Source organism: Protopterus annectens, chromosome 12.part0 (genome assembly GCF_019279795.1).
Source record: "Protopterus annectens isolate FY-2018-M chromosome 12.part0, PAN1.0, whole genome shotgun sequence".
NCBI classification, from domain to species: domain Eukaryota; kingdom Metazoa; phylum Chordata; order Ceratodontiformes; family Protopteridae; genus Protopterus; species Protopterus annectens.
The window spans coordinates 818429113-818443004 of NC_056746.1; the positions used below are offsets into that span (position 1 = coordinate 818429113).

At 40.8% G+C, this 13892-nt stretch overlaps 1 protein-coding gene across 1 annotated transcript in view; it reads left to right on the forward strand.

Moving 5' to 3' along the window:
- Window positions 1–13892, forward strand: part of LOC122816218 (serine/threonine-protein kinase 35-like) — a 95479-nt gene that overhangs the window by 28737 nt on the left and 52850 nt on the right. The window contains exon 2 of the mRNA XM_044088965.1: window positions 5229–5960. Coding sequence (XP_043944900.1) covers window positions 5229–5960 — 732 coding nt within the window. The remainder of the gene's footprint in view (window positions 1–5228; window positions 5961–13892) is intronic.

Consider the following 13892-nt stretch of genomic DNA (forward strand, 5'->3'; position numbering starts at 1 on the left):
TCCAACCTGGGCTGACCCCCTAATATACTTATTCCTAATCCTGCCCAGCCTCGTTACACCCAGTGCAAATCTTAACATCTTTAACTCTGCCACATCCAGCTCAAACTCCTGCCTTTTTGTCAATGCCACTGTCTCCAACCCATATAACATAGCTGGTCTCACTACCCTCTTGTATAATAATAACAATAATAATAATAATGATATTCCTGGTTTGATAATCAGGGAGGTCCATTGGATCTGCAGTCTGTGTTCAGGGACAACCCAGGATCAAAGTCAGGTTAATGACTTGTTTATGGTCACTCAGCAAGCAAATGAGGGCTGAGAGAATCAAACTACGTACCACAGCAACTATAGCTCACGGTCTTAAACTCTGTGTTAAATGCCACCCACTTACTGCATATGTAGTTGACATATTATAATCACTGTAAATAATTTAACTATTGCAATTCCATAAATACAAACATTTTTATTCATATTAACTATAACTTGTAAATAGCATGACAGCTTTTCTTGTATTTTGTTAACACATTTACATAATGACAGCCTTCCTTGTGTTTTGCTAAGAAGATGTTACTATTTCATCTGTAAGAACTATGACATCTGTGCATGGTGTTCATAGCTGCAACAAGTGCACAGAAGGTGTGTGTGCTGGTTGCACAGAAGTACAGGCAAGATGCGATTCAGGGATATAAGCTGTGAATATGCCCAATCATAGGAGAGTCATAAAGAACTTCATTAATAAATGAGTACATAATGAAATGTAAATGAAAAATATGAGCAAGAGATGTGACTTAACTATAAGAAATAGCTATTATTCCTGTCTTTTGAAATGCACAGTCACAATTTGCTATGCAAGTGTGCAGTGCCATTTGCCTAATATAAAGTGAACCCATGCCTTTTCCAGTCTCTTTACAATCAGCACAAGCAGATGTTGAGTTTTGCTGCAAGTGTAGCTGTATCCTACTTTGAGCTGCTTGCTTCTACTGTAGTACAATCCAACGGGATGAGCGACACTCATTGACCTTGGAGGAGATACAGGCAGAAAATTACTCATTTCAAATTTGCAGAGTAAGAATTGCTAGACAAATTTAAAGTGAGCAGGGAGATTATAAGGTCTTTGGTGAACTTGTAAGGCCCACAAACTGGAACTGGAGGAATATGTGACCTTCCTATTCCTATGAATACCAAAGTATGTATAGCCCTCATATACTTGCCATGTGAACCTTTCAGAGAAATATTGAGAGCATGTTGGGCATCTCACAGGCTTTTGCCTTGAGGATACTGCAACAGCTCCTTGACATCTATTTCTTAATTTCACCACAGGACCAAGCCAGTGCCATGAATGACTTCTACAGATAGGCAGATTGTTCAGGTGCTTGATGTAATAGATTGCACCTATGTGGCTATTACAGCCACAGCTGGGCCACAGGATGGACAGGTACCAAAACAGAAAAGATTATCACCATTCCATCATCTGCCAGGTAGGTTTGATGTATGTGGCCCTGTGGTACCACACTAGTTACAAGTTTACATTCAGGGCGAGAACCTGTAACTTTCACTTCTTGAGATCTGATGGAGATCCAATTTGGAATCCAGACAACAATGTAGGCATTTACATCAAGCTTGTCTAAAATAAGTCTTGAGGGATAGTGTCAAAATTCTTGGCCAGGATGAGATAATCACTGTGCACAGAAAGACCACTGTCCACGGCCCCCGAAACCTTTTCAAAGAAGCTTAATAGGTTCAGGAGACAACCTGCCCTTCACAAAGCCAAACAGATTAGGAAGCAATTAAGTTTCCTATGTCTGCCTAAATAAGTTCTGCTATGATAGTTTTACAGTAAGACTGATGGACCAATAATTACCTGAATCAGTAAAAGGGCCGCCCTTCTCTAGGCTGAGGTGGAACAGTTTCAACAGAGACTCAGACTGTGCATACGTGGTATTGATAAGAATGCAGCCTGGTATATTGTCTAGTCCCATGGCAGTATTATGTTTAGCCTTTGACATGGATTCTCGGACTTGTTCCAGGGTGATTATAGGGACAGTGGAAATAATGTTGGTGGAAGGGATAAAGTTAGAACTAAATCTGTCTGCTAATATAATAGCGTTACACTTGGGGTTAGAATAGGTGATATTATGGATGAACTCAATGCAGTGTTGGACATTATTCCTTAATTTCCTGACATAACTGAAGAAAGATTTATAGATTCCTTTGGAATCTGTAGCAACTTAAAATCATATTTTGCTTTATATTTTCTAATAGTGTTTTTTTTTAAGTTTCTTGCTAGCATGTTACTATGTAGACTGCTATAAATGCAGAATGACTATGTACACCCTAACTCTTTCAAAGCCATTTATTTAGTGCTTTTATCTGAAATAATAACAGACTTCATCAGCATGGTCCCCACTCTTACATCACTTCATTTTATACTCTACCACTCTCAATCACACATTAATATTAATAAACATTTAAATACATCCATACCCACATGAAAACATATGGATATCCATTTAAACACCACACTCAAAATCTATAAAAATTTATAAATTAAAAGCTGTAGTTCTTAAAAGACAATTTGCAGAAATGTTTTCATTAAATCTTTGTGTACTTGTGGCATTTAAATATCTGCCAAGATAACTCATGGGCTTCAAGCGGATTTTTTCAGTCTCCTCCCCTTTTACCTGGGCTAACTTTTTCAATAGCAAAGAAACAAAATTTAGTAAAATTAAACATCTTATGGAATACTTAAACAGGCAGTATTTTAATTCCCAAGCTAATAAAATATGAATGTTTATACAGTCTATATCTAAGTGGATGTTCTGTTTTTCCTATGTAAAATGCTGGATAAGATCAGCAAGTTGATAAATATACCACTCCTTTTGTTCTACATCCAAAATTACCCTTACAATATAATGTTTTTTTTTTTTTTTTTTTTTGGGAGGGGGGGGGGGTTAATAGTACTGCAACAGTGTTCACTTCATTTATAAAAGAGCATTCACTACATCACCCACACTTAGCCATTGTATACCTTTTTCTTCCAATTATTCCCTAATTATCTTTATTTTTTGCAAAATATTTTAATATTCCTACCCCTTTTCAAAATTACATTCAAATGATTGCTCAGCTGCTCATCATTGTATGATTTGTACAAATAACTGCATTCCCATTTTTCTACATAATATTCTTCACCTGACTTTGATTTTGACTATAACATAAAACCGTGCGCTTAACAAAATTATCTTATTTAATATTCTGAGCATCTCCATTTTTTTATGTTCAATTCCCCCTCAATAAAATTGGTTTAAATCTCCCAATCCTCTACTGATTTGACTTAATCAATTAAATTTTGTGGATATAAATATTTTTTTTCTAAAACCATTAGTTCAACCTCATCTGAAACAATTCTTGAAATTCGCACCATCTTGCTGTAACTTAAATTATACTGAACCTTTGCTCAAAGAGGTGGCTACTATTGAAATCCAAATACGAATTTGAAAATACGTGTTTACAGAAAACTGTTGTTTACATTATTTTCCTTCCTTGGAGTTTCACCAGAGAGATTTATGCCTGAATTTACAGCTATTTTTATCACTTATTTAAGAATGATATGTTAAGTAAGTATACAGAAGGCATGTTGTGTGTGATAGAGGGGACTAAATATAATGTTGTGCATTTCTGATTATAAACTTGTGGCAGATGTGTAAGGGTCCACCTGTATGCCATTTTATTTAAGAAAAAGTCCACCCTTGCCTGCAGTTACCACAAGGTTTATTTCTCGCTATAATATAATTCCAGTATGGCTTATTTTCCAGAAATCAGCTTATATTTTATAAAATTTTCATATCCTTGCCTTGCAACCAAAGGAAGAGAAAGCCCACCCTCCTTTTTAAAAAACTCTAGCATGCTTTAGCAGTGGAATTTTTTTCTACCCGCACAATGTATCATGCACACAGGAAATTCTGTAGTTTTTCTTTTTCCTGTCATGTACTGTCCAGAATCTTATATAGGCAGTCCCTGCTTTTTATTTAATAAAAATAACACTAAATATACACTAAATGATATGTATTCAAGAACATCCCTACCATATGTCTGTGCTTTCTAGTCAATCAGAAAGATTACACTAAGGGTACATGTAGTCTACAGTTTGTGGTAACCTTTATGAATCCCTGTCAATATTTAAAGCTGCAAGAAAATCACTAGGAAAACTAAAATTAGAAGGAAGAAGGTGTGAGTTATGCTTGTGTTGTCTGTTCACTCAGAACAGTGTACACTTCGTGTAGGCCTTATTGAATCCTGGGGATGCCCAGTATCAAAAACATTTCTCCACTGTCTTTATTGCAGAAAAGAAGGATAAACAGAAACAGCATGTAACGGTCCACATTTTTTATAGTAAGCAACATGTTGGAGGTTTTCTTTTCTATAACTGTAACATCTTTATAGATAGCAATTTTAGCCTTGCAAAGCACAGAAAATAAACACTAATTTGTCATGTGTAGGGATTATGGTTTTGATGATTTGTCAGTATTCAAAATGTCACAAATCAAGGAGTAGCAATACAAAAAAAGTCTTTCTGCTTTTCCCGGTTAGGGGTCGCCACAGCGGATCATCGATCCGCTTATGATTGGCAGTTGATTTGACAGTGTCGAGTTGCCAGCCCAGCACCCAACCTTCAGAGAAAGAAGTGGGAAAATGTGCTGCATGAAGATAGCTGTACTTCAGCAGAAAAGAAAGGAATACAGTTTGTCAGTCTTGGAGAAAGCTACAGTTTAACTATTTTATTTTGTTAGGGATTTAAAACCATTGTGATTACAATAGCAGTATGATTCATATAAAGGGGAACTGAACTGGCTTCTGGGATATAAAGAACACAGTAGTAAAACAAGGTCACATTTGGGTCATTTTATGATAAAACATGTTAGAGTACAACAATAAACACTCATAGTGGCTTTGATGTACTAAAACAGCCCAGAATACAAATACTTTGGAAAAAAAATACATTTTTTGAGTTCCAAAGTTGTTTTCCTTTAAATATTATCTTATTCCATTATTTTACTTTTAGCTTGATTAGTTGTGTAAGAAAAAGTGTTGTTTTTATTTTATTGCAATTTGAAAAGTTCAGTAAAGCACATTATTTTTTGTTTCATTTTTCCTTTGAATTTATGTGGCTCCTGGAAGAATGAATGAATGCTGCTGGAACTGACTGCTTTTCTCCACCTTTCTTCTAGGTGAGAGAATCTTGGGTAGTGCTTTGGAGCCATGCTACCTGTGGTTTGTACTGGAGTTTTGCGAAAGTGGGGACTTGAACAATTATGTACTGTCACGACAGTTAGACCAAGTAATATATGCTAGTTTTCTGCTCCAGTTAACCAATGCCATTGTATTTCTACACAAGAATCATGTTGTTCACAGGGACCTCAAACCAGAAAATATCTTGATAACTGAAAAATCTGGGGTTCCTGTCCTTAAAGTGGCAGACTTTGGACTTAGCAAGGTTTGTGCCACATTGACCAAAAAAGAAGAGAAGATCAATGTCAACTTAAACAATTTCTGGTTATCATCACCCTGTGGTTCTGATTTCTACATGGCACCAGAAGTCTGGGAAGGGAAGTATACAGCTAAAGCTGACATTTTTTCTCTTGGCATCATAATATGGGCTATGCTTGAGCGGATAACATTTCTGGATGCTGAAAGAAAGAGAGAAGTCCTAGGTGCTTATGTGCTCCAGGGGACTGAAGCCAGACCAATTGGAAAACTGATGCTAGAAAACCCAAAGCTGGAATTGTGCATTCCTCATAATCCTAGAACTTTCATGTCACAGGGCGTTAAACAGCTTCTTAAGGATATGTTGGCCAGTAATCAAAAACATCGCCTTGATGCATTTCAGCTATTGAACCGAGTGAATAAGGTTATATACGGCACTAGCTGGCCAGCAAAAATGGACTGTTTCACATTTTCAGGTTTGTGTATTTGATTTATGTAGTATAATGGTTTAAAATTATAGTATGGTTTCATGCTTATGATGCTTTTTTTGAAACTGGTGAAGCTGCATTGAAATACAAATGGTAACCCTAAATGTTCAAACAAACTGGCTATTGAAATGAGGTGTTTGTAATGGTGGGTGGCCAGCATGCTTCACCACTGAATATTCTCCCTCTGCAGTTTTTCATACTGCGGTATATTAGCAGTGTCTTTTTCATTTCTACTGTCTTAATAGTTGATATTGGGTTATCTTGTGTGATTCCTGTATATTTATGGTTCATATTCCCAGTGCTTACCAATGACTTGTATATTGTAATCTTGCATTTTTAAAGCATCATTGTACTGTGATTGCAGTGTGCAGATCCTCAGACATTAGTGTATTACAACTAGCACCAATGTGTCTATTTTCTTTTCTTTTATGGCCATTAGGGAATACAGCTTGGGAGAGTTATTTCCTTTAAAGTATTCCATCTGTATTATGTTAAAGTCAAAGTAAACTTTACTATCATTTAGCCTACACAAGTGGACTATTATGTCTATTACTATCAATTATTATTATTATATTATTATGTCTATTACTTGTTTATAATGGCTATATTATTATTTCTATTACTTGTTTATAATGACTATTAAGTGGATTATGTATGTATATATCCACAGTTTTCACAAAACTAAAGGAGAGACAGGAATGGTGGAACCAACACTAAATTATATTCAAAAATCTTAAAAGATGGGAGACTAGGTGGTTATGGGAAAGCAATGTGAAAAGTAGAAAAATAATGTAGGAAACTACAAAAAAAGAGAACCTTGCTCTTCCATATTATATTTTCCTTTGAAATATTTTTCATGGAGTTTATACTGTGTTTATTTTGTAATTGTGTACATTTTTTAAGTAAAGCTTGTTTGTATATTTTAATAATGTTTAAAACTTTCCTTGGTGGAGGTTCATGAAGGACCACTGGATATTTGACATATGAACTACCCTCAGCTTAGACAGAGAGGGCTATAGTTTAGCGCTGCACTGCCTGAAGAGTACAGTACCCTCAAATGCTGCACAGCAGTGCTAGTACTGGAACACAAGTCCAGGCACATACTGTGAGAACACAATGCACAGAACTGTGATGCCATCAAAGGAAATGGCCATCTGATGAGCTGAAAGCTTCACATATGTGTTTGTGCACCATATTACATGACTACTGTGTCACAAGGTGGCCCTAACTCTCACATTCTGTTGTCCACAAGTAATATTGTAGTAATTTCACTGAACATGCTTTACAGTGGTTGGCATATCAATCCTCATATGATGTTAATCTCTAGCTGTTATATTCAGCAGTAACTCTTGTAAGTAGGAGCTAGTTTTGATTCCTCTTGTATATGATGCCCCAACTCTAGATTTAGTTTATTGAGCTCCATCACCAGTGCAGTAGCTAAGAGCAAAACTGTGTTGACATGCAGGCCTATGTGACATCAGTTCATGAATATTTCAATAAGGGCATTGTTTTCGAGAATGACGCACAGAAGTAGTGCTAATGGCAGAGAGTCAGCACTATAAGGGATGGAATCGGTTGTACCAGAACATTGGGGTCTTTAGGGATGAGGACAGCTACATCCTAAACACAAATTTTATTATTTTCTACATTGTATTTTCCTCCCTTAAAAATACTCTATGCTCTGCCAGATATTAAAAAAAGCATACTTTACCTGTTCTTACTTTCTGTGAGTGTTTCTATCCTATTCTCTGTCCTCAGTGAATACTGAGTTGGGTTTGAATAATTCTCATGATACCTTCTTTAGGAATTAGCTTTTGTGTCACTATAGTAATTGTGTTCTGTCATTTACATCTTAATTTTTTTCCTACTCTGAGTTATAGATCAGTCGACCCTTTGGGAATTCACAGATCTTTTATTTTGTAGTATCAGAATGAAGAAACCTGATACAAATTACAGAAAAAGTGACTTGAGGTGCTAAGTGATCTTTATTTTTTTTCAAAGCATCTAATATAAGCAATATTTTGCAACAGAAAAAAAAGCTGTTAACTGCAGTCTGTTTGAAACATAAAAAGAACCGTAACTATAGAATGCCACAGGAAGAATCTTTCAGATACTCTGTCCCAAGATTCTCAGAGTTAAAAACAAGTTAGGTCTTACCATAACATTCCATCTGTGTTGTAGATCTTTGTTCATTCATTACAAATTGGACTTCAGTTCTGTCCTCGGAACCGATACGGCTGTTTCCAAGCTTGTGCCAGCCAAAAACTCTCAGCTAAGACCTACCCATAATGCTCCTCTCCTAGTTACTCCAGATCGAGTTTGCCCACCCCTATATAATAGCGGTAGTAATAGAAACATAGTAGAAGGCTCTATCTGAGCAAATACCCTAAACAGGAGTTTCTTAAGTCAACCAGGAGTCCAGGCAGGGGAAGGAAGGTGGGAAGTAATGAATGAACAGAGATCTACAACACAGATGGAACGTTATGGTAAGACATAACTTCTTTATCTGATGTTGCAAATCTTTGTTTATTCATTACAAATAGGACTGAGTCCCCAGCTACTTGAGTCCTGGGTGGCCCTAAGGAAGGATATTCCTGAGCAACATAGAACCAAAAGATGCTCATCCCCTGGAGGCCAAATCCAATTTGTAATGAGAGATAAAGGTATGACATCTTGCCCAAGTGGCTGCTGTGCATATATCATCCATAGAGGCTCTGGAATGAAATGCTACAGAAGTAGCCATTGATCTGGTAAAATGAGCCTTTATTCTGGAAGGTAAGGATAGCTTATTCTGTTGGTAGATAAAGGTAATGATGTTTCTAAGCCAGGAGGATAAAGTCATTTTGGAAACAGGTATACCCAATCTGGGTCCTGCAAAGGCCACAAACAATTGATCTGTTTTCCTGAAAGATTTAGTCTTGTCCAAATAACAACAAAGCTGCCGATGCACATCAACGGTGTGCAAAAGGTACTCCCCTCTATCAGAATGCTGAGGGAAGAAAACCGGCAGGTCAATAGATTGGTTAATGGAAAATCCAGAAATGACCTTGGGCAAGAAAGAAGGGTCAGTACGAAGGGACACCCTATCGATGTGGAAGATCAAGTAAGGCCTCTTGACACTCAAGGCCTGTAGCTCAGATACTCTTCTCACTGATGTAAGTGCTACTAGAAGTAAGGTTTTTTTCCATGACAAAAACTTTAAATCACATGAATCAAAGGGCTCGAAAGGAGGACCTGTGAGAGACTGAAGCACCAAAGTCAAGTCCCAGGGTTCTAAGGGAAGCTTGACCAGAGGTTTAATGTGTAATCTTCTTTTTCTTTCAGCTGCTCCCATTAGGGGTCACCACAGCGGATCATCTGTTTCCATTTTTTCCTGCCCTCTGCATCTTGCTCTGTCACACCAACCACCTGCATGTCCTCTCTCACCACATCCATAAACCTTATCTTAGGCCTTCCTCTTTTTCGGTTACCTGGCAGCTTCATCCTTAACATCTTTTTCCCAATATACTCTGCATCTCTCCTCAGCACATGCCCAAACCAACATAATCTTGCCTCTCTGGCTTTGTCTCCAAACCTTCCAACATGGGCTGACCCTCTAATATACTTATTCCTAATCCTGTCCACCCTCGTCACACCCAGTGCAAATCTTAACAACTTTAACTCTGCCACGTCCAGCTCTGACTCCTGCCTTTTTGTCAATGCCACTGTCTCCAACCCACCCTCTTGTAGACCTTCCCTTTCACTCTTACTGGTACCCATCTGTCACAAATCACTCCTGACACTCTCCTCCATCCACTCCACCCTGCCTGTACTCTTCTTTACCTCTCTTCCACACTCAACAGTACTCTGAACTGTTGATCCCAAGTATTAAAACTCATCCACCTTCGCCACCTCTACTCCCGGCATCCTCACCATTCTTCTATCCTCCCTCTCATTCACACACATGTATTTTGTCTTAATCCTGCTGACCTGCATTCCTCTTCTCTCTAGAGCATATCTCCACCTCTCCAGGGTCTCCTCCACCTGTTCCCTACTCTCACTACAGATCACAATGTCATCTGCAAACATCATAGTCCACGGGGACTCCTGTCTGATCTAGTCTGTCAACCTGTCCATTACCATTGCAAATAAGAAAGGGCTCAGAGCTGATTCTTGATGTAATCCCACCTCCACCTTAAACGCATCCGTCACTCCCACCACAGACCTCACCGCTGACACACTACCCTCATACATATCCTGTACCACTCTTACATACTTCTCTGACACTCCCGACTTCCTTATACAATACCACAACTCCTCTCTAGGCACCCTTCCTTATACAATACCACAACTCCTCTCTAGGCACCCTGTCATATGCTTTCTCTACGTCCAGAAAGACACAATGCAGCTCCTTCTGACCTTCTCTGTACTTCTCTATCAACACTCTAACGTGTAATACTCCTTTCAAAAATGTATTGCATAGGCGGTGTAACATAATCGAAGAATTATCAAATCCATTATGAAAACTGGCAATAGCTGCTAAATGTACAGTAATTGTCGATGCTGAGGCTCCTGCATGTAAGAGTCATCAGGTATTGAAGGATCTTTTGAATAGACATAGAGAAGGGATCTATGTTTTGATCTTTGGCCCAAATAGAAAACCTTGTCCATTTACTAGAACAAACTTTCCTGGTGGAAGGTTTGTGTGAAGCCAGAAGAATTTCACGAACAGGAGATGGGATGTCAGGCATCCTGGCAATCATTGGAAGTGGAGGAACCAAGCTGTGAGCTTGAGACTGTGGAGATTCGGATGAATCAGTCCCTGAGGATGAGATAACAGGTCTTGGGAATGATCCAGGATCCACAGGCTGTGAATCAGATGAGGCTATAGAAATGGGAACCAGACTTGATGGGGCCAATAGGGAGCAATGAGGATCACTTTGCTTCTCAACCTTTAAGATTTCTGGAGAAATTTTGGAATGAGGGGAAATGGGGGAAAGGCATACAGAAGACCTGGGGGCCAATCATGCGTTAAGAGCATCCCTTGGGGGTTCCCCCTGAGGGGGAATCAGGGCAAAGTAGCTTCTGTATTTGTTGTTTGGGGGGGGGGGGTAAACAGATCACAGCAAGACTTGCCCCAGCGTTGGAAGATCCAATCTGCTGTTTCAGGGTTGAGGGACCACTCGTGAGGCATCAGGATGTTCCTGCTCAGATTGTCTGCAATAAGGTTGGAACTCCCGGGAATGTACGTTACTATAAGAAAGCGGTTGGAGGCTATCGCCCAGTACCAAATCCTCATGGCTTCCTGACACAGGGGGTAAGGCCTGGTTTTGCCTTTCTTGTTGATATACCAGATGACTGACATGTTGTCTGACTGAATTGCAATGGTCCCAGAAGGTAGGGATGCATGGAATGCTAAGAGAACTGCCCTCAGTTCCAGGACATTTATGTGCAAACTGGCCTCCATGGGGGACAATCTGCCTTGGACCATCTTTCCCTGGAAATGTCCCCCCCACCTTAACAGGGAAGCATCCATGGTCACCATGGCCGTGGGCTGGGGAAGACAGACCGTTCAACATCAAAGATTCATTTGTGGCTTCATCCACAATAGAATTTCTTCCTTACAACGGTTTGTAAGACGTATCGTGGTCGAGTGGGTGAGTTAAAAATGACCATTGTGCGGAAAGGAGCCACTGCAGGATTCTCATGTGCAGCCTCGCCAGTGGTACTAATGTAATGGCAGCTGCCATGGAGCCTAAGAGTTGCAGTGCAAGGCATGCTGATACACAGGTTTGATGAAGAAGGTCTTGGATTTGGTGCCTTATTTTCAAAAGCCTGTGAGGGGGAGAGAACTTGACAGGATGTTGTGTCGAAGACCACTCCAATAAATTCCAGTGTCTTTGTTGGGGACATTTGAGATTTGTCCTTGTTGATTGTAATCTCCAAGCAGAGAGCGAGACCTTGAGTGTAAGACAGGCTGCGGACTAGGAGATTCCTGGTCGGAGTAGTAAGGAGCCAATCGTCTAGATACGGAAACACCTGGAATCCTTGTAGTAGAAGACGAGCTGCCACAACTGTCATACATTTGGTGAACACTCGGGGTGGCTGTCGAGAGACCGAATAGCAGTGCCCTGAACTGGTAGTGATTGCCTCCCAGCCGGAAGTGGAGAAACCTCCGGGAGTGGTGATCCATCTTTATGTGGTAGTATGCATCCTGGAGGTCTATAGAGTACATCCAGTTGTCCCTCCCTAGGAAGGGGAGAATGAACTGTACCATGACCATCCCAAATTTTTGAGGTTTGATAAATTTGTTCAATAGGCTGACATCCAGGATCGGTCTCCAGTCCCTGTCTATTTTGGCACTAAAAAGAACCTCAAGTAAAACCCGGATCCTGTCTGGACTGGTGGGACTGGTTGGATGACTCTTTTTCTTAGCAGCTTTTCTATTTCTAAGGCTGCTAAATCTCTCTGATTGGGTGGCACATCGGGGATTCGTTTGACGGGTCTGGGAGTTAAACTGAATGGTATTTGATAGCCTCTGGATATTATTCTCTGCACCCAAACATCAGTAGTAATAAGTTGCCAGGCTGGTAGGTGCAGAGAAAAACGACCCCGACTGCTTCCAGAGGAAAGCAATCGGGCTGCTGCTCAGGAGTGCTGGTAGGGTCTGCCAGAGAAAGAATCTCTAGAGCCCTGGTTAAACGAACCCCCTCTACCCTAAAAGGGACGTCTTCCAGATGAGTTGCCCCCACTGCCCCGGGGGGGATTGCTCACCATGAGTGTCATGAAAAGATCCTTGGGATTTCTTGAACCACATTTTTCCTCCCTTCTGGTTCCTGGAGTAGGACCTCTGGGGGTTGGAAAAGCATATGCCCACAGCAGACAAGGTCTTTCAGTCTTTGGGTCCGTACTTTGGGTCCAAAAAGTGCAGATTTGTCGACAGGTACATTGACGAAAGAAGATTTATAGGGGTCTACGAAGTCACACAACTGCATCCAAGTATTACGTCTCATGATAATGAGCTGCCCCCTCGGTGGTCTGAGATATCAAACACATCAAGGAGTTCGAGATGGATTCAAGGGTAGCTAGCTGCGAGGCGACAGTGCCATGCACCTCATCAGGCAGTACTCCCGCTAAAGATGAAGATATTTCAGAAATTAGGTCTCTTTGGAGGCGAATGAAGTGTGCCAGATAGTTCAGCAACTGAATGGCGAAGGTCACTGAAGCATAGGTCCACTTCCCTAGTTCGTCCATGGCCTGAGACTCCCTGTTCAGAGGATGGACAGTGGAACTATCTTCTGCCAGTTCCCTCTTGGTGGCTGCCGCCATGACAGGTTCTACATTGTCCGGGGCCTTCCAGGCACACTGCACAATGAGCTTAACAAGGTCATCTGCTGGAGGGGTCACCCAGGAAGTAGATGGCTGGGCAGAGAAGGCCTGCAAGAACACCAATTCCTCAGAAGAAGGGTTCGAGGATTTCCAGTCTTCCCGCTGCTTGAGGATTTTGAGAATGTCTCCGAATGAGATGTCGTCTGGGGAGACCATGGGGACCCTCCCCCCTCATCACAATCGGTGTCTTCAGTGATAGATTCCTCCGGGGAATCAAGGTGCCTCCACCTTTTCTTCCGGGGTGGCTTCTTAGTGGGATCTTCTGAGGAGGACTCCGGAGAAGTTGTTCCCTTCAAAGGGGGATCTTGCGGCTCCTGTGCCCAGGGTCCCGATATAGGGGGTTGGGATAGCTGCATACTGGGGGGGGGGTCTGATGCTGATGACATTGGTGCTGACTGTGAGTCTGTGGAGGCAAGGACCCTCTCCATCATCTGGAAAGCAGGCCCACCCGAGGAGGGATAGGAGCCCGGAACTGAGAAGGACAACCTCGGAACCGAAATCACACCCACCCTGAGGAGCCCACCTCCAGGTAAGGAGCTCCGAGAGGACTGG